This window comes from Vulpes vulpes, chromosome 2, assembly GCF_048418805.1.
Source record: "Vulpes vulpes isolate BD-2025 chromosome 2, VulVul3, whole genome shotgun sequence".
Classification (NCBI taxonomy): Eukaryota; Metazoa; Chordata; class Mammalia; order Carnivora; family Canidae; genus Vulpes; species Vulpes vulpes.
In genome coordinates this window covers 36,200,004-36,226,187 of record NC_132781.1, presented here as the reverse complement: position 1 = coordinate 36,226,187, position 26,184 = coordinate 36,200,004, and the positions used below count along the sequence as shown (strand labels likewise).

The window sequence follows — 26,184 nt, the reverse complement described above, 5'->3', positions numbered from 1 at the left end:
TTACTGAGCACCTCCCAGGATCGGTACTGTGCCAGGGAACAGACAGGTCAAGTAGACATGGTCCCAGTCTGCATGCGGTTGATAGTCTCACATGGAAGACTGAGACAGGAGACTGACAGATAATTAACATGATTGGAAGCCTAGGGGTTTGGGTGGGGGGAGACAGTGAGGGCCTCTCACCCACTGCTGATAGTGTGATCACGGAAGAGCAGTAATTATGTGAACCTCTGTGTCCTGGTCCATTCCCAGTTCGACAACTTCCTGCTCAAGCTGTCCTTGGCTAGCAGATTTGTCACCTCCTTAGCATCTTATGCTTTCTGCCATCTCAGCCCTTGCACATTCTGCTCTACCTTCCTGGGATGCCCCTTCCCTGCCTCTGCCTCTCTCCCCTGCACTCCCACCCTCCACAACCCTTGTCCTAGCTGATGCCTTCTCCTCCTTCAGACCTCAGCTGAATCATCACCTGGAGGAAGCACTTTTGTTGGAGCCTAGATTTTGTGGGCACTTTCCTGCCTAGCCTCAGACACACCATTCAGGGGGCCAACCCCACGTCTGGCCCATCAGACCCTGGGCTTGGAGCAGCAGACTCACCATGTCCTTGTCCTGGCACATAGGGTGGTCTTAATGAGAACAACTGTTGCCTGAATGAATGGCAGTGGCTTCTGAGATTATTCTCCTCTAGGAAGATTGCTTCAGTGAGAGTGGGGGAAGGGGAGCAGAGAGCAACCAGGTGTAGGATCACAGGTCAAGAAGGTCCCTGGAGGTGGAAGTGAGGAGCAGTAGGAGGGCAGGCCAGGAGGTGCTCAAACTCAGTGAGCACCTCCCATAATCATCCCAGAGCCTGGGAGGATCCCCATCTCAGGGCTGTGAGGACTGCCTCAGATGTCTGATGCAGTCAGTCACTGGGGCCCAGCTGATGCCCACAGGCATCCCCAATCTGCCTGACCCCAGTCTCCCCACAACAGGCCTCCCTGGAGCAGCTTCTACAGGTTCTGCATAGCACCACGCCCCACTACATTCGCTGTATCAAGCCCAACAGCCAGGGCCAGGCGCACATCTTTCTCCAGGAGCAGGTAATTCACTGGACCAAAGCTGGGAGCTCCATCTGGCCAAGGCCCTGAAGGGGTGAAAGATAGAACATTATCCTTCATATGGAGTGACCAGAACGTATCTCCTGGGTTGCGTCTCACATTAGGGCATCTTGTGTCCCCTGCTTTGGTAGGACAGTCAGATATGGTCTGTGGTCTGTGCATGGCACAGTGAACCATCCAAGAAGGCTCCACTGCATCTTGCGCTCTATTCACCAAACCATGTTCCCTGATGAGACTAAAGCTGCCCCAAGGAATGGGTGACCTTTGTGATTAGCTGAAAGCCTGTATCGCCTTACAGTTTGTGCACAGTGCAGCCATTTCTGACCAGAGGTAGAGTTTTTTCTAATTTGCACAAAAGCAGCCAGTGGCCAGCAGCTGCCCTTTGGGTACTGGGCTCTGAGATGTGAATGAGGTATGAGTGTTGCCCAATGCTTGGAGAGTATCCCCTGGCCTGAGGGTTTATGGCCAGGATCTCTCCATTCAGGGCCTGAAGAATCTTTACAATATAACCTCTTCTCCCTCTCAGCTATGATTTACTCTGTTGTCCACAGAAAATAAATAAAAAACAAATTGGGTTGGGCTGCATGGTGAGGCAGAGCCTCTGCACTACTGGGAGTGGTGAGATAAAAGCAGGACCAGCACTTGTCTCAGCTGTATCAGAAGCCAGGCATCAGAAAAAGGAACCTAGGGCCACCAGAACCCTTTCTAGAAGGGAGATGTTCTTGAGGTCCCAAAGGGTATATCCCCATTAGCCAAGCCTCTGGACAGCCTGCAGGTTCATACTGACCAGGGCCACAGTATGGCCTCAGAAAGGGCAGAAGGAGTGGTATATCTGGCCTGCTGGCCCCATGCCACAGGTGCCTACCCTGTCTCCCACACTTGCAGGTCCTGAGCCAGCTGGAGGCGTGTGGCCTTGTGGAGACCATCCATATCAGTGCTGCTGGCTTCCCTATCCGGTGAGTGGGCTGAGCCTACATGGGGCAGGGCCAGTCCTGGGATTCAGGTGTGATGAGAGCTGCCCAGCCCAGAGCAGGAAGTGGAGGTGAAGAGAAAGAGGCAGGTCCACAGAGGTCAACCTGGAACTCGAGAGGCTTCACTTGTTCATTTATCCATTCTCTTTCATATACTGTTTTGTACCGGGCACTGCTTTTAGCCTCAATGAATAAGGAAGGTGAGCCTCTGCCTCTTGGAGCATATGTTCCTATGGGAACAAGTATAAGAAGTATAAAGTTAGGGATCCCTGGGTGGCGCAGCGGTTTGGCGCCTGCCTTTGGCCCAGGGCATGATCCTGGAGACCCGGGATCGAATCCCACGTCAGGCTCCGGTGCATGGAGCCTGCTTCTCTGTCTGCCTATGTCTCTACCCCTCTCTCTCTCTGTGTGTGACTATCATAAATTAAAAAAAAAAAAAAAGTACAAAGCTATACAGTGCTACAAAAGAAACAACGCTGCTCCATAGACTAATGGGGGAAGAGGATCTTTGGGCTGGACAGGGAGGGGCCCCTTTAAGCAGCTCAGGTCTCTGGGAAGGGAAGGTTTGGGGGAAGAAACAGCAAGCACACAGCTCCCAACTTAGGAACTAAGATGCTAAAGTGACTGGAGTTTAGAGACCTGGGGAAGGGGGGCTGCACAGGAGGAAGCAAGGGAGGCTGTGGTGTCAGAGAAACCAGAGATGTGGCTGATTGTATGCAGCAGGAGCCATCCAGATGGGGAGAAGCCTGCAAGCCCCTTTGGAAGCAACCCGCAAATCCCCTAGGAAAAGGGCAAGCCCTTTGTTTGGGTAGCCCATGGCTGCAGGAAGAGCAAACCCAGTTTAAAATGGTCTCTACTGGCTTCCCATGAGTGATTGTAGTAGTCCCTCCAGAACCACCACTTCATCCATTCAGTGGACACAGGGCAGCGCCTCACCTGGCTGCTGAGTAGATTACAGAGAGGAACTCCCTGTGGCCCCAAGCTCTGTGCCAGCCCATAGATGAAGTCACTTCATTGTCTTCTACCTCCTTTGGCTTTCAGGATCTCTCATCAGAACTTCGTGGAACGATATGAATTACTGAGAAGGCTCCGTGCTCGCACATCCTCTGGCCCCCACAGCCCATCTCCTGATGAACGGCACTCAGGTGAGTGGGGCCCATTTGATACTCATTTGTTCAAGCACAGTTAACTGAGCACCTGTCCTGGGCCATCTCAGAGCTAGGAGCAGGGCATTCAGAGCAGAGTAAAACATGGCCCTAGCCTCATGGTTCTTGGTTCAGTGGAGGAAACAGACTAAAAGAAGACAAACGGTGGGGGAAGTAGAAAGGCAGAGGTAGGAACAGAATGCCGTGGGGAGTGCTGGGGAGGTGTGAATCAGGGAAGGCTTCCTAGAGGAAGTGGTGTCTGAGGACAGATGATATTGACCAGGTGAAGGGCATTCCACAAGACAGGTAATTGAACAGAGGCCTGTAGGCAGGAAACAACACTGTGTGTGAGGCACTCCAGGCCAATTTTGCCTGCCCATAAGGGCAGAGAACAGTTGGAGGTGAGCCTGGGGTGATAGGCAGGCCATATCAGAGAAGCGAATTCTCTGAACAGATGGAGGCATCTCAGAGGAGGAAGGGAGTGATGTTAGCCTTGTGCTTTCTGGAGACCACTGTGGGGCCCCCATAGCAGACCATGGGAGTGAGGCTATTATGTTGGCCAAAGTCAAGAGAAGCTAGAGATGTGGCTATAGTGGGCAGTGTTGAGAAGAAACTGGCCAGACTGTGCCCGGCCTATGGGGAAGAGAGGTTTGGGGGAAGTTGCTAACTTGAACTCCAGGTCCCTGGAGTCATCCGATGGAGAGGTCTTCAAGACACTCGGCAAACTCTAATCAAGGGAAAGGTCTGGCACGTGGCCCCAGTTTGGAGGTTGTCAGCTGGTAGGATAAGACCCCTCCCCCTCCACACAGGTGGAGGAAGAGGCCAAGGACTGGGTGTGAGGCCTCTGCTCAGCAGGATCCCACCCCAGCAGTAGGTGCTCCCACACACACAACCTTACCCTGGAGCCTGTCAGACCTGGGACAGTTCTGCTTCCCCTCCTCTCTCAGGCACAGTTTTGTCACTTTCATTCTTTCTCCCACCTCTTTCCTCCCCTTCTCTTCTGATCTGCTCTACTGCACTGTCTCGTCCCCAAAGCCCCCTTCGCCCCTGGTTGATTTTGCGGTTTCTCGTCTACGGCGTCTTCTTTGGCAGCCTCTGTCCCCAGAGAGGCACTGGGCAACAAAAGGTGGTCAGAGCCCTCAGGTAAATCCTCTACAGGAGCCAGTCCTGCATGCCGCGGGAGGTCAAGCAAGGGGACCTGCTGGGCCTCCCTGGGACTGGGATTTGTTCTCCCTTTTCTCCTACATGGCAGGGAGTTAAGGGGTCATGGGCAAAGGGAATGGCCCATCTGCCCTGCTTGGCCCTCAGCATGTTGGGGCCTTGGAACAAAGGCTGGCTGAGTAGCTTGGGTTTCCAGATTGGAGTCCTGCCACCAAGTGCCCTTTGCCAGCTTGCCCAGGGGACCCATGGGAATGGAGGCTGCAGGCCAGCCCAGGGCACAGTCACAAGTGGGGATTCCAGTGTTCCTCAGAATAGCCAAGACCTGAGGAACAACAGAGGGGTCACCTATGGCTTCCCCAAAAAAGGATGAAGGAAGTGGTTAGAGGCAAGAACAGCAGCAAAGAAGCCTGTGGAGTATTGGGGAGACCAGAACCAATTTCTTAAGTCTGTAGAAGTGTGCAGATGACCAAGAGCTGATGGGACCTCTGTCTCCCATCCTACAGAAGGGTCTCTGTGCACGGAGGCGGCCACACTGCAACCTCTCCTCCAGGACATCCTCCACACTCTACCAGCTCTGTCTCAGGCTGCAGCCACACTCGGTGACCCAGCTGAGGCCACACCAGCCCCAGTTTGTTGTGGCAGAACCAAGGTGTTCATGACTGACTCCATGGTAAGCTGGTTTGTGCTAAGGAGGGGAATTCACACAAGCCAGCCTCGTGCTCCTCAGCAGGACATAGTATAGGACCACTTCAGGGCAGTGGGAAGAGAGGCCAAGGACCTCAGTGGATACTCCTCCTTCCAGCTGGAGCTTCTGGAACATGGACGTGCCCAGGTGCTGGAACAATGTGCCCGCTGCATCCAGCGTGGCTGGAGGCGACACTGGCACCGCAAGCAGGAGAGGCAGAGGCAGGCCGCTGTGCTCATCCAGGCAGGTAGGAGGGGCAGGGCTCTGGGCACACAGCCACAGTTCCAGGCCAGCAGACAGGCCTGCGTGTAGCCACTGTCAGCTGCCGCAGATCCCATATGATACAGATTTCCTTTGAAATGGTGCTCTTTGAGACCCCATATGCCAAGGGTGTGTCCCAGCCTCAAGACATTGACAGCACGACCTTATGGTGCACTGGGATTCAAATTCTGATATACCTCACCCAGAGTGTCTCTCCAATTCAGTGGAAACTAGGTCACACCACAAATAAGTGTGCTCTGTAGGTAGCAGAGGCTAAAAATTTGCCTTGAATTCCCAGACCTAGAGAGCAGTTTTTGCCATCTTCCTTTTTTTCTATGACAAATCATTACCTATTGCGTCCAGGGCTCGTAATGAGTTTGAGAAGGCAAAAATTAACAAGATTTGATTCATCAAAGGAAGAGATATAGGAACCATGTTCATGGTAGTCATATTTTGAAAATAAAAATACGAGAAACAATCCACGTATCTGATAGTGGTAAAGCCACGGCTATATTATGGACTATCCTTATGATGCAGCTAGGAAGTCATTCTGAAGAGTGTTTTAAATTTAATGGAAAACCACTTCCAATATGATATTCAAACCAGGATGCCAAACTGCACATCAGGGGTGATGTTACCTTCCTTAAATGTGTTTCTGTGTGTATAGACATAAAAAATCATATAAGGAAGCATTATAGAACTGTGAGGGTTGGTGGGACACCAAGGTGGCTCAGCGGTTGAATGTCTGCCTTTGGCTCAGGGTGTGATCTCGGAGTCCCAACCCCAAGTCCCACATTGGGCTACCTGCATGGAGCCTGCTTCTCCCCCTCTGCCTGTGTCTCTGCCTCTCTGTGTCTCTCATGAATAAATAAATAAAATTCTTAAAAAAAAAAACAAAAAAAAAACTGTAAGCGTTGGTGAAATAACAGGATTTGGATCTGTCTTTAAACTTTTTAGTTTTCTAGAATCCAAATGTGTTAATATTGAACGGAATAGCCCCTTTTCTGAATGCAGTTGTACCAAAAAGAACCAGAAAATGCTGAAATTGCAAGAGAAGGAAATGAAAACTGCCACATGATCAGTCTACCATCCAGTAGTTCTCCCATTTACCAACATGTGGGTGCACAGTGGGGTCACTGTTTGTGAATTCATAAAGCCAGTAAGCAAATTCAACTGAAGATTTCCCAGAAAAGAGAACCCTTCTGTTCCCTGGGCATTGCCCCAGACAGACCCTAACGCAGGAGGTGAGTGTGCTCCCCCCTGCCCCTGTCATGCGAGGTCTCTCCCAGCCTAATGGTCTGAGAGAGATCTTTCAGAGCCAGGGTTCCTTCAGAACTGACTTTAGTTCCCTATCTTATGTAGTGGCACAGGGTAGCATTCATGGAAAAGGCACCTATTCCAAACTTCTTCAGCACCAAGTTAACAATAGTTCTAATGAACTATTGTCTAATGACTTCCTTTGTTTCTGGGCAAATCCCTTAGCCATCCGTTCCTGGTTAACTCGGAAACACGTCCAGAGACTGCACACAGCTGCCACAGTCATCAAGCGTGCATGGAAGAGATGGAGAGTGAGTATGTGACTCAAGTAGTCAGGATGGATGGACAGCTTGGTACCAGATGGCCCAGGGTTGGAATGCTGGCCCTGCCACTGCACACTGGATGGCCTGATCCTCGTGCAGGAAATACCACCTGTCCCGTAGGGTGGCTGGGACATACAAAAGGTGGTGTAAACAACTCCAGGAGTATAGTAAAAACCATGAAATTGGGCAGCCCCGGTGGCACAGCAGTTTAGTGCCGCCTGCGGCCCAGGGTGTGATCCTGGAGACCCGGGATTGAGTCCCATGTTGGGCTCCTTCCGTGGAGCCTGCTTCTCCCTCTGCCTGTGTCTCTACATCTCTCTCTCTCTCTCTCTCTCATGAATAAATAAAATATTCAAAAATAAATAAAAGTAAATAAAATAAAAACCATGAAATTATTTAAAGGGGTGAATTTTATGAAAGATCAATTAGATTTCAATAAGGCTATCATATAAAAAATAAGGCTATCTTTAAAGTGGCATACATCAGGCCTAAGTACAGTTGCCTTGGGTAAAAAGTTCAGCCACATGGTGCCAATCTAGTTGAAGGCATCCAACTGTTCAACAGTCAGGTGCCCTTCAGTTAACCTCATTAAGCTGTATCATTAAAGATAGTTTTGGTTTCCATTAAGAGCTAATAAATTGAGAACTATAAAGTAGCTTTTTTTTTTTTTTTTTTTAAAGATTGGAATGGCCTTCCTTACTTCTAAAGAACTGGATGGTGTGGAGGAAAAATACGTGTCTCCAGTTCCCCTTTCCACGGGCTCCTGCCTGCTGCCACAGACACAGAGCAGCCTCCTGGCAGCAATAATCCGCCTCTGGCCCCTGGGACTGGTCCTTGCCAATGCATCGGTGGGTGTCCAGGGCTTTCGGAGGAAGCTGGTGGTCTGGGCCTGCCTCCAGCTACCCACGGGGAGCCACAGCAGCTACAAGGTCCAGACAGCACAGGAACAAGCTGGCATCACATCCATCCGAGCACTGCCTCAGGTAAGCTGTGGACAGGATGGCCATCCTGCCCAAGATGGCTCTGAGCCCCTCATGTCCCTGTAGAAGGCAAGAGGCTGGGAAAAGGGCTGTGCTGCCCCTGCTCTGCCCCTGCTCGGACAGAACTCTCTGCTTCCCAACTGGCTGCGAGTCTGGGTTGTTTCCATCACTACAACTAGGAATTTTCTAGAGCCTTTTCACTTTTTAAAAACTGCCTCTGACTGTTCTGGCATCTCCTCTGAATCTCCATAATTAGTCTCACTTTTTAAAAGTTTAGGTTGTGGGCAGCCCCGGTGGCGCAGCGGTTTAGCGCTGCCTGCAGCCCAGGGTGTGGTCCTGGAGACCCGGGATCGAGTCCCACGTCGGGCTTCCTGCAGGAAGCCTGCTTCTCCCTCTGCCTGTGTCTCTGCCTCTCTCTTCGCTCTCTCTGAATGAATGAATAAATAAATCTTTAAAAAAATAAAAATAATAAAAATTTAGGTTGTGATGACAGCTTATACTCTCAAATAGCACTGAATTTAGCATATTTTCCTCCAATTATTACTTGGTTTATCTCCCGTTCCAGCTGTACAAATGACAAGCAGGTAAGTCAGTGGTCCCAGAACTCTTTTTATATTATGGGCTCACGCTCAACCTCTTACATGGGGTCACAGCAAGGATTAAGGGACACAAGTCAAAAGGAAGGAAACAGTGGGTTTCCATACCAAAAGAAGGGATGTAATCTGGATAAAGTCTCCTATGACAACAAACAGGCTAGCCAGAGTATAAACAGAAGTGTAATTGTTTGCTCTTCCAGTTTTAAGCAGTCTTAACACTGTGACAGGTAATACTCTTAGGGGAGAGCTCCTTCACCCATCACACCGAATGGATGTGAAATTTTATATTTTAATACTGCTTTGGATTTTGCCACTGGTTTAGAATGAGAAAAAAGCATTAACTCAATCCTGCTCTTGCTGTGACTCTCATACCAGTACTTGTCCACACCTCTGCATTTCTAGCATTTGCTCTGTGAGGCACCTGGAGGCTGGCACTCCTGGGAGCTGGAGTTAAGCTCTTATCTCTCCCTAGGGCTCAATCAAGTTCCACTGCAGAAAGTCTCCACTGCCATATGCTGACATCTGCCCTGAACCGTCACCCTATAGTGTTACTGGCTTTAATCAGATTCTGCTGGAAAGACACAACCTGGGCCACGTGTGATGTCTTCTCACCTCTCAGCCTCACCTGGCTGGGCAATCCCTTGGTGCCTTTGTGTCTACGAGGGCTTTTCCTGCCAGCTGCCTTGCCAAAGACATTTAATCCACACAAAGCTGCCAAACTACTCCCACAGCAACTCCAAGCACCTGAGAGCGAGTAAAGGCTGCCGCAGCCCTACACAAGGGACCTGGGGCTCCCATCGACATCTCCGAGCCCTGACAGGGGTCAGGGGTTGGTTACCAAATCAGGGCTAAGAAACCTCAGGGCCACAGAGCACTACTTCCCACATTTTACTACCCTCATAGATCCAACTTGGCAGTGGAATCTGTCACTACAGTGGGGCTTCCCTGATTCCCTACAAACAGAACAGACGTCGGCTTGAAATTAGCTCTAAAATTTCAACTGGGATATTTACAGGAACAAAACCCTACTATTTAATACATTGATTTATTTAATGTAATTTCAAGCAATTATGAATTAAGGATGAACAAAGCAATTTACCATCAAATCACTGTATCATGATTTTATTTAACAACATTAAGCAAGTTTTAACTCAAATGAGTATGAAACTTGACAAATTATGTGTGATGTCTAAACTGCACCAAAATTAAAACATTTAAAGACAACTATCTGTATGTTAAGTTCTCCCTCCAATAAAGGGTTTACCACCTCGAGTATCCTCATCTTGCCTGAAACACACACCCTTTGTGCGGCACATCCTTGCTGAGGGCCCCACGCTAGCTCTTCTGGGGGGAGGAGGCAGGTTCTTAGAGTCATGCACACGTGTTCGAGTGAGCAGGACAATAGTCCATCTTAGGAATCCTCATCCTGGGATGGTTCCACAATCCGTAAACAACAGTCTGCAAACTCCACAAACAAGGGCTCCTGCATGCAGGCTCGCATGAGCTTCGCCTTGTTGTCGCCCTGATCGAGGCTGACCATCAGCTGTCTAAGGTGTGGGTTGAGCAGCAGGCTTCTTAATGCTGCAGACTCCCCTTAAAAATGAACAAGCAAGCCAGAGTGAGTTCAAGTGGAAACAGGTGATAGCTAAAAGCTAAATGTGTCCAGTGTAGTACACATCAAGGGTGCTGCATCCCCGTAACCTTTAAACCCAAGAACGGGACCAATGCTCCACATAAACAGGATGAGGTCAGCATATCAGATGATCTCCAAGTTAAATGCCATCACAAGTTCTTATTCTTGGGATCTCTGTAAATAATTTAATTTTATGCCATTTCAACTAGGACAAAATCTCAGCACCAATACAGAGGACAGCAGCAAGTTGCTGGCATGCTCTGTTCTTAGGCCTGAAGGGTCTCACTGGTGAGGAGACCTACCAAATACTCTGGATGCTGCTGACGCCAGCACATGACCCTTGCACAGCAGCCTCAGAACAGATACTGACATCTGCATGGTGCTTTATAGTTTACAAAACTTCACACCTGCCCTCAGGCTTATCATTGCTGTGGGACTGGGTGCACAGCAGGGTGGGCCCGATGATGAGACGGAAACAATGAAACCTCCCATGTTCAGGAACTGCACTGACCTGTTAATCACACATCATAGAGCTGCCACAGGACTGACCGCACAGGCCTACAACAACACTGGACATTATTAACACCCCAGTCCCTCTAAAAACCCAAATCCAGGGATTACCATCTGTTGTGATGGCCAGACCGCACACTGAGCCCGGGGTAGGTGGGAATAAATGCCAGCCCCTGCCCTATAGACTGGTGGGGGAGAGAGATTATACATAAAATACGACGGGTATATTTCAAGGCCCTTTGGGAAGGTGAAAAGTGCTTACTTCCGAGAAAGACAAAAGTTCAGGAAGGGTAACCTGAACCAAGCCTTGAGGGAGAATTTTGCCAACCCACCAAACCAGTAGGATTCCAGGCCAAGGGAGTTGTAGGGAGGCTGGGAGGTGTGGAAGCCCTGAGTGTTTACAGAATTGTGTGGCTAAAGGACTCTGCATGCCATCCTCAAGGACAGGGGACCCTTAACACAGGTTTGAGCTGCACGGGCCCACTTATATACAAGGTTTCTTCCCCACAAATACAGTGCTATAAATGTATTTTCTCCTCCTCGTGATTTTAACATTTTCTTTGCTTTCATTCACTTTATTGTAAAAATGCAGCATATAATACATAAAACATACAGAACACATGTTAATCAACTGTGCTATCAGTAAGGTTTCCAGTCAACAGGAGGCTATTAGTAGTTGTTTTGGGGAGTCTAAAGTTATACACACATTTTCAACTGCAGGGTGGTTGGGCAGGAGCCCTACCCCTGCACTATTGGGTCACCTGTATTTAATAACTTAAAAAAAAAAAAAAAAAACACTTTCTATACATTGGATTAAATGTAGCAGTGGTTGATAAAGAAGCACAGCACAGACTTACCTAAATTCTTTAAATTCTGTAAAGAAACTCTGTCCTCTTCCTCATCGCTATTGAGAAAATCAGCTACAGAGTCCTCATCATCATCTGAGGAATACAGAACACAAGTAATTATGATTAGAAACAAAACCTAAATGCCAGAGTCTAACAACTACTCCAACAGATTAAAAATGTGCACACCAGTGACAGTAGTAGGGGTAAGCAGGTATTGACAAAACAAAGTGATCTTTTCTAGGATTTGTGACTATACCAACATTCCTCTTTTTGGGAAGGAAGGTGAAGCAAAGAACTGGGGAGTTTAATAAATGCTTACTCTATGTGTTTTCTCTGTGCTCTTCGAGCCAGGAGGCTGATTTTCCAATTCCTATTTTAGTATATGTGCTGCCGAAGTGAGCACTGATTTTTCCAATTCCTAATCTCTCCAGCTCACTATAGCTCCAACCCTGTCAGGGGCTGAAAAACTAGGTGCTCTGTAAAAGCCTATGAATACTTTGTGCTTTCAGCATGGCCAGAAATTTCTGACACAGCCTGAACCCAACAACAACCCAACTATTTCTCAAAGGGCAGAAATAGGTTACTGGCACCCAGAAGGGGCTGCTTTCAGAGCCTGGCATGGTACATGGAGATATTGAAGTCTGGAGAGATGGATGGGATGACAGCCCACTCCCACAGTAAGCTGTGAGGAGCGCCCAGCAGCCAGAAGGTGACTGGGGCCAAAGGCAGCATCCTGCATCCTGCCTGAGCCTAGCTCCGGTAAACGGACAGCTCCAGCCAGGCCTGGGGAGGGAGGAAGACCTGAAGCCATGACTGGGGAGAAGACTCCTGCCACCAGAGTCCACCCCTCACCCCCACACCACAGCCACCCGCCTCTTGCCCTCTTATTTCTTGTCCTTAACAATGCCCTGAGGCTGCTCTAAAATACACAACAGGTGCCTCCACTCTTGGTGCTCTGGGCTAATAAGGAAGCTGTTGCTCCTTAATGAAGCATCGTTCCTGACTCCCTGTCCCAGTCCACATCTCCTTTCAGCCTTTTCTATTTAAAACCCTTTCCTAGGTTGGTTTCTTTGAAGTCAACCAACCCACCTTTGTTTTCTGTAAGCTTTATAGTTTTTGCTGTAACAGCTGACCTTATCTTTTTCTCAGTAGGACGAGTTTCAGGGTTGCATTGCTCTGAAAGAGACAAAAATCAGATGCACGTGTCACTTCTGCTTTAGTGACAAGGCCGCACTTCCCCACCAAGCCAGCATCTAGGTGGGAAACATGTATAGGGTAAGGGATGTGAGTAGGGACAGGGATGGATGCAAAGGAAGCGAGGAATCCAATCAAAGGGCAGCATCCAGAAAATGAGTAACCATGAGCAGAGGATGGAAGAAGCAGCCCTCATGCACCCTGAAGGGTTGTCCTCACCCTCCTTATCCCACCTAACCACAGGGCTCTCACCAAGGTTAAGTGGCACACTGACTTCAATTAGCAAACTAATTTCTCAGCAGTTTCAGATGCCAAATCTGCATGTACCACATGCCACTGGGATTACAATGATGAAAGTCATGAGGCCCGCTCCAAAGGGTTGAGCCTTAGGGATGACAGCTAGACATGAGTAAGCAGAGTCTGATCTACATCACCTGAAAGGACTGGGAGACAAAGGGGAAACGCTGCCAGGTGGAAAAAGCATTCCTGGGAGAAAGGTCTACAGCTGGAAGGTCAGACCCCCTGGAAGACTAGGGTCAGGGTGCAAGGACAACTCCCAGCTGATGGACAGGGCAGGCCCAGCGGGTGGCTGGGGCTCAAGTGGAGAAAGGAGGAGAAGAATGCCACATTTTGGCCTTTCCTCCCCAAACCAGTGTCTCTCATCAAAGGCACAGGTAGTTTTCAGGGTAGAAAGGTCTTTAATGGTGTGACATAGTCTCACATGCCACAGACGTTTATCTGCATCAATACCAATTACCATAAGTGCCCCCAACCCCCTTCAGCTGTGACAACAGAAACATTGTCACAATGTGTCTCCCTCGGGAGAGCAACAAGGCTAAGAACCACTGACTGCTACAGAGGCTGGAGTTGAGTGAATTACTCAAATGTGTATTTCAGGAGAAACCCTGGCAGCAGCAGGGCCACACAATTAAGAGCTCCAGATTACCTCAAAATGCCCTACGGGGTTCATAGAGGTGTCACCCAAGGCTGCACAGCCAGAGCAAAGCTAACCAACGCGGCTTCCCAACCCTATTTCCAGCAAAAACAGTACTACTACTTTCCTATCTTGAACTGAAAAGTTTCCTTTGAAAATGCTCCAGAGATATTAGGATAAAAAAAGAGCCAAGGGAGCAATGCAGCTTGAAATATACCTCTAAGTCGGACACCTCAGAGGATGACACTAGATACATAAAATCAATAAGGAACTTTAACCAAAGAGTCAACCCAGCATGAGGTCCTGGGCAAGAGTCCCTGAGGACTGAGGAGACGCCCAGGATTGGCGTTAAAATGTAGATGTAGCAGCACTAATCACTACCTCGTTGTTTCTTTCTTTCTTTTTAAATATTTATTTATTTATTTATTTAATGATAGACACAGAGAGAGAGAGAGAGGCAGAGACACAGGCAGAGGGAGAAGCAGGCTCCATGCCGGGAGCCCGACGTGGGCCTCGATCCCGGGACTCCAGGACCGGGCCGTGGGCCAAAGGCAGGCGCTAAACCGCTGAGCCACGCAGGGATCCCCTACCTCGTTTCTGTTCATGGTTTTTTTTTTTTAATTTTTATTTATTTATGATAGTCACACACACACAGAGAGAGAGAGAGAGGCAGAGACACAGGCAGAGGGAGAAGCAGGCTCCACGCAGCGAGCCCGACGCGGGACTCGATCCCGGGTCTCCAGGGTCACACCCCGGGCTGCAGGCGGCGCTAAACCGCTGAGCCACCCACCGGCGCTGCTCCGCTGTCCCTCATTTTTATTTATTTATTTTTTTTGTCCCACATTTTTAGGGGGGGGGGGGGGGCCGGTCTGAACGACGAAAGGTAGAGAAATTTTTGACTTCAAAATCCGGGAAGGCATTCACAGAGGTCCCCCGGGAGCTCCGAAGGGAGGGAGCGAGGCAAGGTCAGGAGGGAGTGCGGCGGGACGCGGGGCCTGCCCGGGGGAGGGGAGACGGCGGAGGCGGGGGGGGGGGGGGGGAGTCTTCTTACCTTTGTGTTTCCGGAAGCAGGTCACCGAGCAGCTGTAACAACAGAGGCCACGGGCCGCGTCAACCCGAAAGGCCTCGCGGGCTCTCCCGGGGACCCCGCCGCCCCGCCCGGCCCCCCGCCGCCCCTCCCGCCCCTCCTCCCCACGACCCCCTCGCTCACTAAGGCACGCGGCAGGCGGGGCAGCGGTATTTGGGTTTCTCCAAGCAAATCACGCAGACGACGGCGCTGCAATTGAGCGACGCCATGGTCGCTGGCGGCCTCGCTCCCACGGGACGTGCCGGGCTCCGGCCGAAGGTTCCACGCTGCTCGCGTTTTTTCCCCCGTTTCCTTAACCGGGACCAATCGGCGCGCGGCACTCCCTGGCAGTCAGAAGCAATGGATCGATCCTGCTCCTTGCTCCAGTCCTGAGGAGTAGAAAGTCGATGCACTCGATGCGCATCCTGTAGCGGCTCTGGCGTCCCGGATTCCATCACGCTGTCGCCGGAGAATTTGTTATGTAGCCCCGTCCCTGTCCCTAGGGAACTCTGTGACTTGGACCAAGTCATCGTCACTCTCCAGTTCTGTTGCCCCACAGGTAAAAAGAATGTGGGACTAGGGCAGCCCGGGTGGCTCAGTGTTTGGGCGCCGCCTTCAGCCCAGGCCTGATCCTGGAGACTGAGTCCCGCCTCGGGCTCCCCGCGTGGAGCCTGCTTCTCCCTCTGCCTGTGTCTCTGCCTCTGCCTCTCTCTCTCTCTCTCTCTCTCCCTCCCTCCCTCCCTCTCATTAATAAATAAATAAATAAAAAGAATGAAAAAAAAATGAAATTTTTTTTTAAATGAAAAAAAAAAAAAGAATATGGGACTAAATGCCCTTTACCTCTGACTTGGAATTTCTGAATCTTGCCAGGGCACTGGGTTTTCTTCCCCCTCGACACTCCATTTACTTATATCTAGCAAATGAGAAGTCCAGACCCTGGCCAAACCAGAATCGGTTAGACTGAGTGACATACACGTGCTCTTCCCTACTTAAGCCCCTTTTATCTCAGGAAAGAAAGATGAGGCTTAACCACTGACAAATGTTTATTGAACTCCAGGTGACAGCACTGCCCTGCTCAGAGGCTGGGCTGGGGACACCCAGGCAATAGTAGGCACAGTCTCTGTCCTCTAGGAGCCCAAAGCTTAGAGTAAAGGCAAAAGGGGGAAGGGAGACAGACTCTGTCTTAGGTCCTGCCGATGCTAGCCTGCACTTGCTCAGCCCTGAGAGTGCCTCTTCAAATTTTGCACCCTAGCCTCCTCACTTGACTCACCCTAGTCCCAGCCCTTGGTGAGATAGCTTGGTCAGGGGACAGATGAGTGAGCTCTGGCCTGGAGGTGGGGATCCCGGCCTAATGAGTCCAGATGGATGAACTGTGACGGGCCTTGAGTGGCACCTCAGGCTTTAGGAACAATTACGTTTAACTGGCAGCCTGTGCCTCCTTGAAGCCGTAAGCACTGCCCAGCCTAACCAGGGCTCCCATCCCACATGTCCGGTGCCCCACCTAGGGTCATAAGTCATTCTCACTCCCAAGTGCCTCCTCCTTTGTGTTGAGCCTATCAGCCCTCAGGATCCCACTACAATAAGGGCCCCACATGAGTATAATTGTTTTTGTGGATAAATCTGCTATGCCCAAGGCAACTGTTTGAGTCTTGGCTCAAACCCCTCCATGGCTATGTGACTTTTACCTTCTCTGAGGTACCTCACCTATTGGTATGGATGTGCACGCCTGCTTCCCTGAGCTGTTGAGAAGCAGAAGACTGTGTAAAAATGTTTGTAATTTGAGCAGAGCTGGAGACTCAGTGCTTGTGGGCCAGTGGCCACTGGGCCACATGGAGGGGCCGCTGCAGGTGGGGATGTCTCTCTGCACAACTTCAGTGGGAGACTGTGGAAGCAGATCATCCATTTCCATGTCATGCAGCTGAGACTCACTCTTCCTATGGGTGTGAGCCACGCCGCACCTGCGCAACCTCACAATGACCATGTGCAACCGCTACGATTCCATCCCCGTGTCTACCTCCCTCCTTGGAGACACTTCTAACATGACCTCCATTGGCTTCACCCAGCGCTTAGCCAGAAAGACCAACAAACAGGTGTTTGTCAGCTATAACTTTCAAAATACAGACAGTAACTTTCCATTACTGGTACAGAACAGGATCAAGGAAGAAATGAAGGCTTTTCAGGAAAATTTCTGGCACAGTGGCAGAAGTGAGGATTTTTAACTTATGTAAAATATACATGTGAGTAAACAGGGATGCCTGGGTGGCTCAGAAGTTGAGCGTCTGACTTAGGCTCAGGGCATGATCCTGAGGTCTGGGTATCAAGTCCCACATCAGGCTCCGTGTAAGGAGCCTGCTTCTCCTTCTGCCTATGTCGCTGCCTCTCTCTCTGTGTCTCTCATGAATGAAAATATAAAATCTTTAAAAAAGAAAATACGTGTAAGTAAATGGATTGAATTTTTTTTTTGGATTGAATTTTTTAAAAAATTTTGTAATTTGAAGCACTACAAAGCATTGACACCCAGAGTCTGTAACTCCTGGAGCTCAGGTCCCAAACCTATGTGTGCAGATGTCAGGCCCTAAGTCCCTCAAGGCTGGGGTCCTGAAGCTCAGGCCCCTCCAAAAGGGTTCTGCCATCAGCCTCTATGGTCCACACTCAGGGAGCATAAACCACTATACATCCCTGCTTTGGCTTTGCCAAACTGTCCTGAGGATGCTGTCCAGTTCCTAGTGCTGAAGTGGCATGGATTCCCTACCTGCCCAGCACGCAGCTGCCCTTGTGTAAACCAGCACCGGCCTGAAATCTAAGACATGTCCACAATGACCCCCAAATCAGCAGCATTCCCTGTATTCTTTTGTTTAAGATTTTATTTATTTATTCATGAGAGACACAGAGAAAGAGAGGCAGAGACACAGGCAGAGAGAAGCAGGCTCCATGCAGGGAGCCCAATGTGGGACTCGATCCTGGGACTCCAGGATAATAACCTGAGCCAAAGTCAGATGCTCAACCTCTGAGCCACCCAGGCATCTCCATTTCCTTTATTCTTCAACAGCTGTGACCATCCTAGAGCCATCTCAGTAGGCCCATACTTACCTGGGAAGGCCAAAGGTTAGTGATTTGTCTAGGCCATACTTGATTCCTGTGCCCTGACTGGCACCCACTAGAAATTTGCTATGTACAGCACCACTATCCACTCCAGATTTTTCCTGTGGTTGTTTGGAGGCTGAGATCTGAAAGTCTCTATAATTTTCAAGGCTCGACACCCCCCTCACCCACATCCAAACCATGCTGATTCCTCTACCTTTGGGTCCAGAGATGTTGATATAAGCAGAAAGAAGTTTCTGGAATTCCTCTCATGCACATTCCACACAGTAAAGACAGCCTTCCCTCTACTCTGGGAGACCCCCCAACTTCCCCAGACAGCTGCACCCCTCCTGCTCCTGCTCCAATGTCCAGTGAAGGAGGTGGCTCAGCTGTGGTGGCGATGAGGTTGAGGGACACCAAAAGGCTGAGCAAGCCCAGTATAGATCTTCTTGGCAGTGACCAGTTCAGAGAAAAATGACAGGCATGACTCCAGGCCCAGCAACTACATGTCCACACTGATGTAGCCACCCTTAGCAGCACCCTGGTTCTCCCTGGACCCCCGCCAAACCCATCCTAGCAGTTGTTGCACCTCCCCCAGCCGGACCAAGAGAGGGGTGAGGTAATAATCAAGGCAGAATGATTTTCAGAGCTCCGCCACCTTGCCGGCGCTGTCCAGCGCATTCTGGGGACCAACCCCAAAGCCCGGCGCTGTGCGTGGAGGGCCCGGCCCGGCGTCCAACGCCGCCAGAGGGCGCTCCAGGTCCAGATTGGCCCTGGTGTAGCGGAGCTCGAACTGGATTGGAGTCAACTCCACCCCACCCGCTGTGGGAGCCAAGGCTGTCTCACTGAGCAGGGAGGCGGAAATCCAGGCGCTGGCCGGTACCTCCAACATTGCCAAGTGGCAGGAAGGGAGTGGAAAGATCGGTGCTGAAGCCGGCGACCGGATGGGCAGGAGTGTCTCCTCCACGAAAGCAAGAGGACTCCAATTGCAACTGGCAGTCTGGGGACAACTCCCCGACTCCTATAGTCCTATGCTTCCTGGCATTCCCAGGGGGAGGAGAGCCAGCTGCAAGCTGGCCACCCACATTAGCTGATAAAAGTTTAGCCATACTTCAGGAGCATAGGATTACTAACTAGGGCCTGAGCCACTTCTCTGCACCTTCCCCGGTGGGCAGAGGGATCTAGTCACCCAACCTGAGCCACATGTTGCAGTTATCAGAGACAGGGATTCATTAGGTTGGGCTCTCAGCTTTTTGCTGCAGCCCTAACACATTTATCCACACACATACACATACCCTCCGCCAGGCCATAGGGGGACCCAGAGCCAACACCAAAAGAAGTGTCCAAAATTGGGGTTTTTAGGGGACCTACTGCCTCATTCTCTTCTGCTCCCCCACCCCTATCTCTCACTGTCCTCTGGTGTCTAAGTAGTTTAGGTGTTCAGGTGATTGAGGTTGCTGGTGAGAATCAAATTAAGGAGGCCTGAGGTCCAGGTGAAGTGGAGTAATCAGTTTCTAACTCTGCGTGTTATTTTATAGCAGTGAAGTTATATTCATTCCCAAATTCTAGACAATAACAGGCTGACCTACAATCAGGCTTCAAGAACTTCCAAACAGCAAAAGGGATAAAGAATAATTGCATTATTCCTGGTCCCATAGCTTTTGGGAGAGCACAGACAAAAGAAGCCACCATTGTTTCATGAACACACTCATCCTACTACCCAAACCCCACACTTCTTTTCACACCCTGTCCCACTTGCAAATCCACATGGATCTCACCTTATATTGCCTGGGACAAAAGAGACCAAAGGAATCAGAACTTCCCAGCCAGATTCTCCAAGAAGCCTTTCAGGGTCCCAGGTGGACAGGGAGGGGATCCGGGGCTTTACACAAACCTCTTAACCATGTGGTAGTGGTGCATAGGAACTCTGCTCTGTGAGGAACAGGTAGGAGGAACTGAGACCCCAAATTATCTTCCCCCTCTCTTAAAACTAAAGACAAAATAAAGACTCCAGACAAACAAAAACCATGAGAATTCTTCACTAGTAGATCTGTACCAGAAAGTTATGCAGGCCAAAAGAAAATGGTATCAGATAGAAATGATACCACTACATGCTGTGTAGAATGACTACAATTAAAAAGACTGGCAATACCAAGGGCTGGCAAGCAAAGAGGCTGCTTATGGTCTGAATATTTGTGTCCCCCTAAATTCATACATTGAAATCCTAACCCCCAATGTGATGGTATTGGGAGATAAGGTTTTGTGGGGTGATAAGTTCATGAGAATGCAGCCCTCTTGAGCAGAACTGTACCTTTGTAAAAAAAAAAAAAAAAAAAAAAAAAGACCCCAGACAGAGAGCTTCTTGCCCTATTGCCACAAAAATACCAGGCACCCCCATCTGGTATTTTTGTTATAGCATCCCAAATGGACTAAGACAGAATTGGTACCAAGAAGCAGGGTGATGCTGTAACAAATACCTAAAAATGTGAAAGGAACTTTGGAAACGGGCAATTGAGACCAGGAGAGTTTTGAAATGCCTGTGAGAAAATGAGATACTTTCATCATTGCTGAGAATGCGCCTTAACGGGCAATTCTGGTGAGGGCTCAGAAAGGAAAAGAAGAGAGCTGTAGAGAAAACCTCTATCTTCTTAGGGAAGCCCTAAGAGTTCAGAATGGAAAGTTGGTAGGAATTGGACAGCATGGGCTATTCTGGTGAGGTCGCACAGAGAAAAGGAATATGTTATTGGACACTGGAAGAAGGTGGGCCCTGTTGTAAAGAGGTGAAGAACTTGGCTGCACTGTGTGTACCAGTATTTTGTGAAAGGTGAATCTTGCAAGTGATGAAACTGGATGTTTAGGGGCACCCGGGTGGCTCAGTCGGTTAAGTGTCTGCCTTTGGCTCAGGTCATGATCCCAGCATCCTGGGATCCAGCCCCCACATCAGGCTTCCTACTCAGTGGGGAGCATACTTCTCCCTCTGCCTCTGCTTGCCGCTCCCCCTGCTTATACGTTTTCTGTGTGTCAAATAATAAATAAAATCTTAAAAAAGAAAGAAAGATCCAGTTTAGCTGAAGAGATTTCTAAACGAAGTGTTGAAGGGGCGGCTTGGCTCCCCCTAGCAGTTTATGGTGAAATGTGAAAAGAAAGAAATGACTTAAAGGTGGAATTGCCAAGCAGAAAAAAGCTGAACCTAACGATTCTCAGCCTACACACACTGCAAAAAATGATACACTAGTGAGTCAGCCAAGTAACCATTGGACCAGGAGGTTAGTGTGGATCAGTCATCTCAATAGAAGCCAGGGACTCTTCTTCAAAAACCAATGGGACAACAGAAACATGGCCCCAGACATGATTCAGAGGTCAGCAGGCTGCCATGCCCACCATGGGCCCAGAGGACACAGCCCGTAGAACACTTTCCAAAGGGTGGGACTGCCTCGCTAGTATTGAGGAAGGACCTTTCCTGGTTGTCATGTCCAGGATGCCCCCAGCCAGTGCCCCAGGGTGCCCCATACCCCCTACCCCCACAGAGAGCCTCAGGCAGAGCATCAGCCAAAGGGTTTATTCTCAAGTCTTAAAGTTTAATGTTAGCCCTATTAGATTTTATACTTTCTTGGGATCTGTCACCCCTTCTTTCCTATTTCTCCCAGTCTCTTTGATCTTACGGTCTTCCTTACACTGGCCCTGGTTTTAATTTTTTTTTAAGACTTTATTTATTTATTCATGAGAGAGAGAGAGGCAGAGACACAGGCAGAGGGAGAAGCAGACTCCATGCAGGAAGCCTGACGTGGGACTCAATCCTGGGTCTCCAGGATCACACCCTGGGCTGAAGGCGGTGCTAAACCACTGAGCCACCCGGGGTTGCCCCTTGATTTTAATTTTTGATACTCTTCCACATTCATTCCCCCAGACACGTGCTTCTCACCTAGATGCTGGTGGTGAAGAAGCACAGCCTTGTCGCTAACAAGGACGTAACATGTGCCTAAGATCCATGTCTCTTTCAGAGCAGTGCAACCCTAAAACTCCTCCTCTTGAGAAAAAAGTAAGCTTGGATGTTACTACAAAAACTCAGCTACCTTAGCATTCCTTTTCAAGGCCCATCTCTCCCTGTTGAGTTTGCAATGGATAGCGAGTGATAGCACCTGACAGCTCTCCCTGCCAGACTCCCCACTCCATTCTTTTTTATTTATGTATTCATTCATGAGAGAAACAAAGAGAGAGGCAGAGACACAGGCAGAGGGAGAAGAAGGCTCCCTGCAGGGAGCCTAATGGGGGACTCGATCCCAGAGCCCCAAGATCACAACCTGAGCCAAAGGCAGATGCTCAACTACTGAGCCACCCAGGTGCCCCTTGTTTCCCCTCTTTTGATCAACAACTTTCTTCAAAAGCACCCCTGATCAAGAAGTTTCTCCATATTTAGTGGTTTGCCCCTCAGCACCAGGAAGGAGCTTTCCTGGTTGTCACGTCCTCTATATCAGTGGGAAAGTGCATAGCAGTTGGAAACTACTTCAGGCCACATTTGAGTAACTAACAAGGAAGATTAGGAGAGAGAACTCTCAAGTAAGTCCCATCTGAACTCAGTATCTTCTCAAGATTATAAGTGTCAGAGATCATCTTGAAGCACTGAGCCAGCATCATCCTACCGGTTACATTGTTGTTGTTTTTACAGTTCAACAGGCAACAAAATACAAAACTTGAAATAATTATATGTAACAGAGGAAGTAGCATAACAATTCCAAATTGTATCTTGGTTCTTTCTTTCTTTATTTATTTTTGTATCCTGGTTCTGAACCAGGACTCTAGGTCTGAAAGTAACCAACTGAAACATTTATGGGCACTTATGCAGACTGTGGAGGCCAAGAAAAATCAAGGCCATTCCACCTAAAGTTTAGCATTAGCACAAGTACAGCCATCTTAGGCCCCTGTGAATAAGAGCTGAACTTTATAGGAAAAACTGCAGAATGTCCTCAATGTCCTCAGCAGGTAATACCATATCAGAAAGACAACAGAGCCCACACCCGTGGTAGAAAGTCCCATATTAGAATGAGAACAGAGCTCAATGCCCTTGAAAGCCCCATATCAAAATGTAAACAGAACTTGAGAAATTCCCTCCACCCCTTCTGAAAATCCTCTAGACCAGCCTATAAAAAACCCAGCTGTAACCCACTTCGGGGTCCAAGTCCCTGCTCCACTGTGTCGGGTATACTTGGACCCAAGCTCGAGCTTGTAAATAAACAAGTTTACAAACAAGTTTGTAAAAAAACTCGTGTGTTTGCATCGGTGTCGGCTCCATGGTGGTTTCTCAGATTCGCAATCTTGGGCACAACACAGACTTAAGGGGAAAGCCAACCCGGAGTCATGTATGCCTTCTGCGGTCTCTGCTTCAAGCAGCCACGACAGCAGTGAATGGCGAACAATGAGGGAACACACTGAAAAAATTAACCAAGTGCATCTGGGAAGATAGAGGGCAGATAGAAACATGGAGCAACAGCTAATGAACTTTTTTGCAAAACAACAAAGCTTCAAAAACATTTAAAAAAAACTATTGTTGGGGTACCTGGGTGGCTCAGTCCGTTAAGCATCTGCCTTTGGCTCAGGTCATGATCTCAGGGTCCTGGGATGGAGCCCCTCATCGGGCTCCCTGCTCGGTGAGAACCTCCTTCTCCCTCTCCCTCTGCCTGCTGCCCCCCCCCCCACTCTGCTCTCTCTGTCAAATAAACAAGTAAAATCTAAAAAATTAAATAACAAAACACTATTGTTATCTCAAAATAACTGTTTAGAACCAAAGGTATTATCAACAATACAGTCTGTAAATATGTAAATTTAGAAAACATGAATTTGAATAAGAATCCAGTCAGGTAATAGTTCAGATGAAAGAAGACTTTTGTAATTCAGAACCTCCTAACCCTTCAGAAAAAGCAAGTGAAAAATCCCTTTGTCACAGGATCATGATGAGACTGTCTCCAAAAGGCCACAATCACAAAAGAGGTTTCCCCTTTTTGTAAGAATTTGGGAAACATGGACAAGGGCTTTTTGTTTTTTGTTTTTGTTTTTGTTTTGTTTTGTTTTTGCCATAAAAGAGACAGAAGAAGGAAAGGTAAGAAAAAGGGAAACCCAGTGGCACAGCAGTTTATTGCCACCTGCGGCCTGGGGCGTGATCCTGGAGACCCAGGATCAGTCCCGCATTGGGCTCCCTGCATGGAGCTCACTTCTCCCTCTGCCTGTGTCTCTGCCTCTCTCTCTGTGTCTCTATTAATGAATAAGTAAGAAAAATCTTTAAAAAAAAAAAAAAGAAAGAAAGAAGAAAGAAAGAAAGAGAAAGAAGAAAGAAAGAAAGAAAGAAAGAAAGAAAGAAAGAAAGAAAGAAAGAAAGAAAGAAAGAAAGAAAGAAAAAGATGTACAGGGGCACCTCAGTGGCTCAGTCAGTTAAGCGTCTGCCTTTGGCTCAGATCATGCTCTCAGGGTCCTGGGATCAAGCCCCACATCTGGCTCCCTGCTCAGTGGAGAGCCGCTTCTCCCTCTCCCTTTCCCTCTGCCCCTCCCCTTGCTTATGTGCTCTCTCTCTCTCTCTCTCTCTCTCTCTCACCCTCTCTCTCAAATAAATAAAATCTTAAAAAAAAAAAAAAAAGTACACAGGCCTGGCTTGGACATCTTGGCAAAGTTGTGTCATCTAGTTCAATTCATCTTCACTTTCAAGTCGTCAGATGGTGTGCAGATCCAGTCAAGGTTTGGTGTTTTCTTTACACGTGTCACATGAATCCATCAGTCTGTTCCCTGGACTTTGGTGGCACAAGAGTTGGCATGCAGTTCTTGAGAAGAACCTTTCCAGTGGGGTGGAAGCCTTTCTGGAGGTATCTTTCCTCCTAATTTCTAATTGTTTTAAACAGAAACCTTTTTAAAGTAAATCCTACACCGAACGTGGGGCTCAAACTCACAATCCTGAGATCAAGAGTTTCATCTCTACCTACTGAGCCAGTCAGGAGCCCCTGGAGATACCTTGTCTAGTAGAGGAAATCCTAGGTTGCAAGGTGTGACATTTAAGCAACCCCCACCAGCAGACTGTGAAAAGATTGCTCTAGCAAAGCATGATTTGTTTGTTTGTTTTAAGTAGCTTCCATGCCCAACATGGGGCTTGAGTTCACAACCCCAAGATCAAGAGTTGCATGCTCTATACCAACTGAACCAACCAGGTGCCCCAAAGCATGCTTATTTTAATTTTTATTTATTTTTTATTTTTTTTAATTTTTATTTATTTATGATAGTCACAGAGAGAGAGAGAGAGAGAGAGGCAGAGACACAGGCAGAGGGAGAAGGAGGCTCCATGCACCGGGAGCCCGATGTAGGATTCGATCCTGGGTCTCCAGGATGGCGCCCTGGGCCAAAGGCAGGCGCCAAACCGCTGCGCCACCCAAGGATCCCCTATTTTTATTTTTTTAAGATTTTATTTATTTATTCATGAGAGACACACACACAAAGAGAGAGGCAGAGACAACCGCAGAGGGAGAAGCAGGCTCCATGCAGGGAGCCCGACGTGGGACTTGATCCAAGGTCTCCGGGATCAAGCCCTGGACTGAAGATGGCACTAAACCGCTGAGCCACCGGGTCTGCCCAACATGCTTATATTTAATAGAAGCAATTAGGACTTTACAATATTGAAGTACATCTCCTTGACCAACAGTGGGTCAAAGGACACAGGTGCCAAGGGTATTGGACATCCTGTTCCAAGGGGTAGATCTGAGATTTAGAAGGACCAATGGCAATGCTTTTGGTCAAGGTATTTGGAGGGGCTTTACAAATTTGCCAATTGAGTCTTAACAGTGCCTTTAGCATGTTCAACTAACCCTGAGGATTGAAGATGGTATGCACAATGAAAATGTTGTGGGGTGCTTGGCTGGCTCAGTCAGTAGAGCATGTGACTCTTGATCTCAGGACTCTGAGTTCAAGCCCCATGTTGGGTGTGGAGCCTACTTAAAACAAAACAAAACAAAAATATTTTATAAAACTAGCCAAATAACACAGGCTCGTCAAAGCACCTACTGGTAAAATAGGTTCCCTAATCACTATAAATTTTAAAAGGGGTTCCCCAGGTAGAGATAATCTTTTTCCAACAGAAGAAGCATTGGCCTGTCTACAAGAGAAAGCTCTAGTCCAGTGAGAATACATACAAACCCTGACTAAAACACATTTATTCAACATACTATGAAACATAGTAAGAGGGGAAGTTGTATGAAATCCATTTGTGCGAACAGGTTTTCCTGAATTATACTTTGGACAGGTGGGACAAGAAGTGGGCACTGTTTCCGGCCTTATTAACTTTTCCCCACAAATACTGGTTTATGAATTCTATCATTTTGTCAGAAGACCAATGGTTCAATGCACGTACAGTGGCAAGTAGTGGAAATTTAAGAATTTCTGGTAGGTCCAGATTGTTATTTAGTCCAAACCAGAGTT

The 26,184-nt window shown here is 48.5% G+C and overlaps 3 protein-coding genes across 8 annotated transcripts in view; 2 read left to right on the top strand and 1 right to left on the bottom strand.

Annotated features, from left to right (window-relative positions):
- The window catches only part of MYO19 (myosin XIX), a 36,260-nt gene extending 26,518 nt beyond the window's left edge, over positions 1-9,742 (top strand). For 3 of the 6 annotated variants that reach the window (XM_072747651.1, XM_025996076.2, XM_025996080.2), the window contains 8 exons: positions 966-1,073; positions 1,977-2,047; positions 3,104-3,207; positions 4,872-5,038; positions 5,171-5,300; positions 6,797-6,882; positions 7,575-7,877; positions 8,943-9,742. In XM_072747651.1, coding sequence (XP_072603752.1) covers positions 966-1,073; positions 1,977-2,047; positions 3,104-3,207; positions 4,872-5,038; positions 5,171-5,300; positions 6,797-6,882; positions 7,575-7,877; positions 8,943-9,071 — 1,098 coding nt within the window. In that variant the 3' untranslated portion in view covers positions 9,072-9,742. Of the gene's footprint in view, positions 1-965; positions 1,074-1,976; positions 2,048-3,103; positions 3,208-4,242; positions 4,351-4,871; positions 5,039-5,170; positions 5,301-6,796; positions 6,883-7,574; positions 7,878-8,942 lie in introns of all 6 variants that reach the window. The other 3 variants (XR_011999731.1, XR_011999730.1, XR_011999729.1) reach the window with 2 other exon arrangements.
- On the bottom strand, positions 9,577-15,227 carry ZNHIT3 (zinc finger HIT-type containing 3). Its single transcript, XM_072747655.1, has 5 exons — positions 14,800-15,227; positions 14,641-14,672; positions 12,551-12,637; positions 11,471-11,554; positions 9,577-10,063 (listed from the first exon to the last, which is right to left on the bottom strand). The coding sequence occupies exons 1-5, from the start codon at positions 15,183-15,185 to the stop codon at positions 9,882-9,884; spliced, it is 771 nt and encodes a 256-aa protein (XP_072603756.1). The 5' UTR covers positions 15,186-15,227; the 3' UTR covers positions 9,577-9,881.
- Positions 15,228-16,247: 1,020 nt separating this feature from the next.
- Positions 16,248-16,874, top strand: LOC112918154 (proteasome assembly chaperone 4). The gene is given in 3 exon segments (XM_025996300.1): positions 16,248-16,289; positions 16,442-16,575; positions 16,577-16,874. Coding segments are annotated over 3 exon segments (474 nt in total).
- The last annotated feature ends 9,310 nt before the right edge of the window (positions 16,875-26,184 follow it).

Coding starts and splice junctions, on each gene's coding strand:
- ZNHIT3 (XM_072747655.1), bottom strand. CDS start 15,185: ATGACTTGGTCCAAGTCACAGAGTTCCCTAGGGACAGGGACGGGGCTA. Junction 11,555..12,550: donor AAAGCTTACAGAAAACAAAG/GTGGGTTGGTTG, acceptor TGTATTCCTCAG/ATGATGATGAGGACTCTGTA. Junction 10,064..11,470: donor ACAGAATTTAAAGAATTTAG/GTAAGTCTGTGC, acceptor TTCATTTTTAAG/GGGAGTCTGCAGCATTAAGA.